General features: G+C 53.2%; 1 protein-coding gene across 1 annotated transcript in view; it reads left to right on the top strand.

The window, feature by feature from the left end:
• The window catches only part of LOC112074670 (leucine-rich repeat and fibronectin type-III domain-containing protein 2-like), a gene marked incomplete at its 3' end in the record, with an annotated part of 9,030 nt that extends 8,076 nt beyond the window's left edge, over nucleotides 1–954 (top strand). The window contains exon 3 of the mRNA XM_024141793.2: nucleotides 273–954. Coding sequence (XP_023997561.1) covers nucleotides 273–954 — 682 coding nt within the window. The remainder of the gene's footprint in view (nucleotides 1–272) is intronic.
• Between the last annotated feature and the right edge of the window lie 4 nt (nucleotides 955–958).

Here is a 958-nt window from a genome sequence, read left to right as displayed (position 1 = left end):
AGGTAGGATATGGGGATATTGAGGCCGGTAACCCTTCGGCTGCAGGATGCCTCCCTGCAGATTTCCCCAAAGGCAACCATCCGGTCATCAGCCCACCTCTCTAACCTTGRGGTYAATGCCGTCCACTTATTTGAGATGCGTCTGAGAAACGGTCTTTACGTGTGATAAACATCCTGTGTTTCTTATGCTCCCATTGAAAAGATACCTGCTCAGCACTGACCTCGTGCATTGTCTTGCTTTTACCTCTCTCTCTCTTCATCTCACMTGTCCAGGTATTTCTGGTCCATCCCTGAGGACGAGTTCACCTGTGAACCGCCCCTCATCACCAGACACAGCCACAAGCTCTGGGTCCTGGAAGGTCAAAGGGCAACCTTGAAATGCAGAGCCATCGGCGACCCCGAACCCGTCATCCATTTTGTCTCACCCGGCGATCGGATTGTGGCGAATTCCAGCCGCACGACATCGTACCGAAACGGAACATTGGATCTCTTAGTTACGGTTGCTAGGGACGACGGAGCGTACACGTGCATAGCGATAAACGCAGCGGGGGAGGCTACCGCGACGGTGGATCTAAAGATCGTTCCATTGCCGCATCGGAATGGGAATGTGAACGTTCCGGGGAATGTGACGGTTACCGGGAACACTGGGAATTCTAATGGGAATATTCCGGGTTCTTCAGACATCACCACCGGGAAAAGCGGGAATACCGGAGTTAATGGTGGAAATGGAGGGAATGTGAAAGAAACGGMGGAGAGGAAAGGAGAAGAGGGAGAGGGGGATGAGGAGGAGGACGGRGGGACTAGGATGGAGGAAGGAGAGAGGATTGTAGGGATACAAGGAGTCACTTCTACCTCAGCCCAGGTGAGATGGGACCTGGGCCGATCGGCTGGAGTTTACCTGGTGTGGATGTTTCAGATACAGTACAACTGTACATCCGACGAGGCGCTGGTGTACAGGT

Source organism: Salvelinus sp. IW2-2015, unplaced genomic scaffold (genome assembly GCF_002910315.2).
Source record: "Salvelinus sp. IW2-2015 unplaced genomic scaffold, ASM291031v2 Un_scaffold2752, whole genome shotgun sequence".
Lineage (NCBI taxonomy): Eukaryota > Metazoa > Chordata > Actinopteri > Salmoniformes > Salmonidae > Salvelinus > Salvelinus sp. IW2-2015.
Note: the sequence above shows the minus strand (reverse complement) of the source record. Positions and strands in the feature narration are given on the sequence as shown.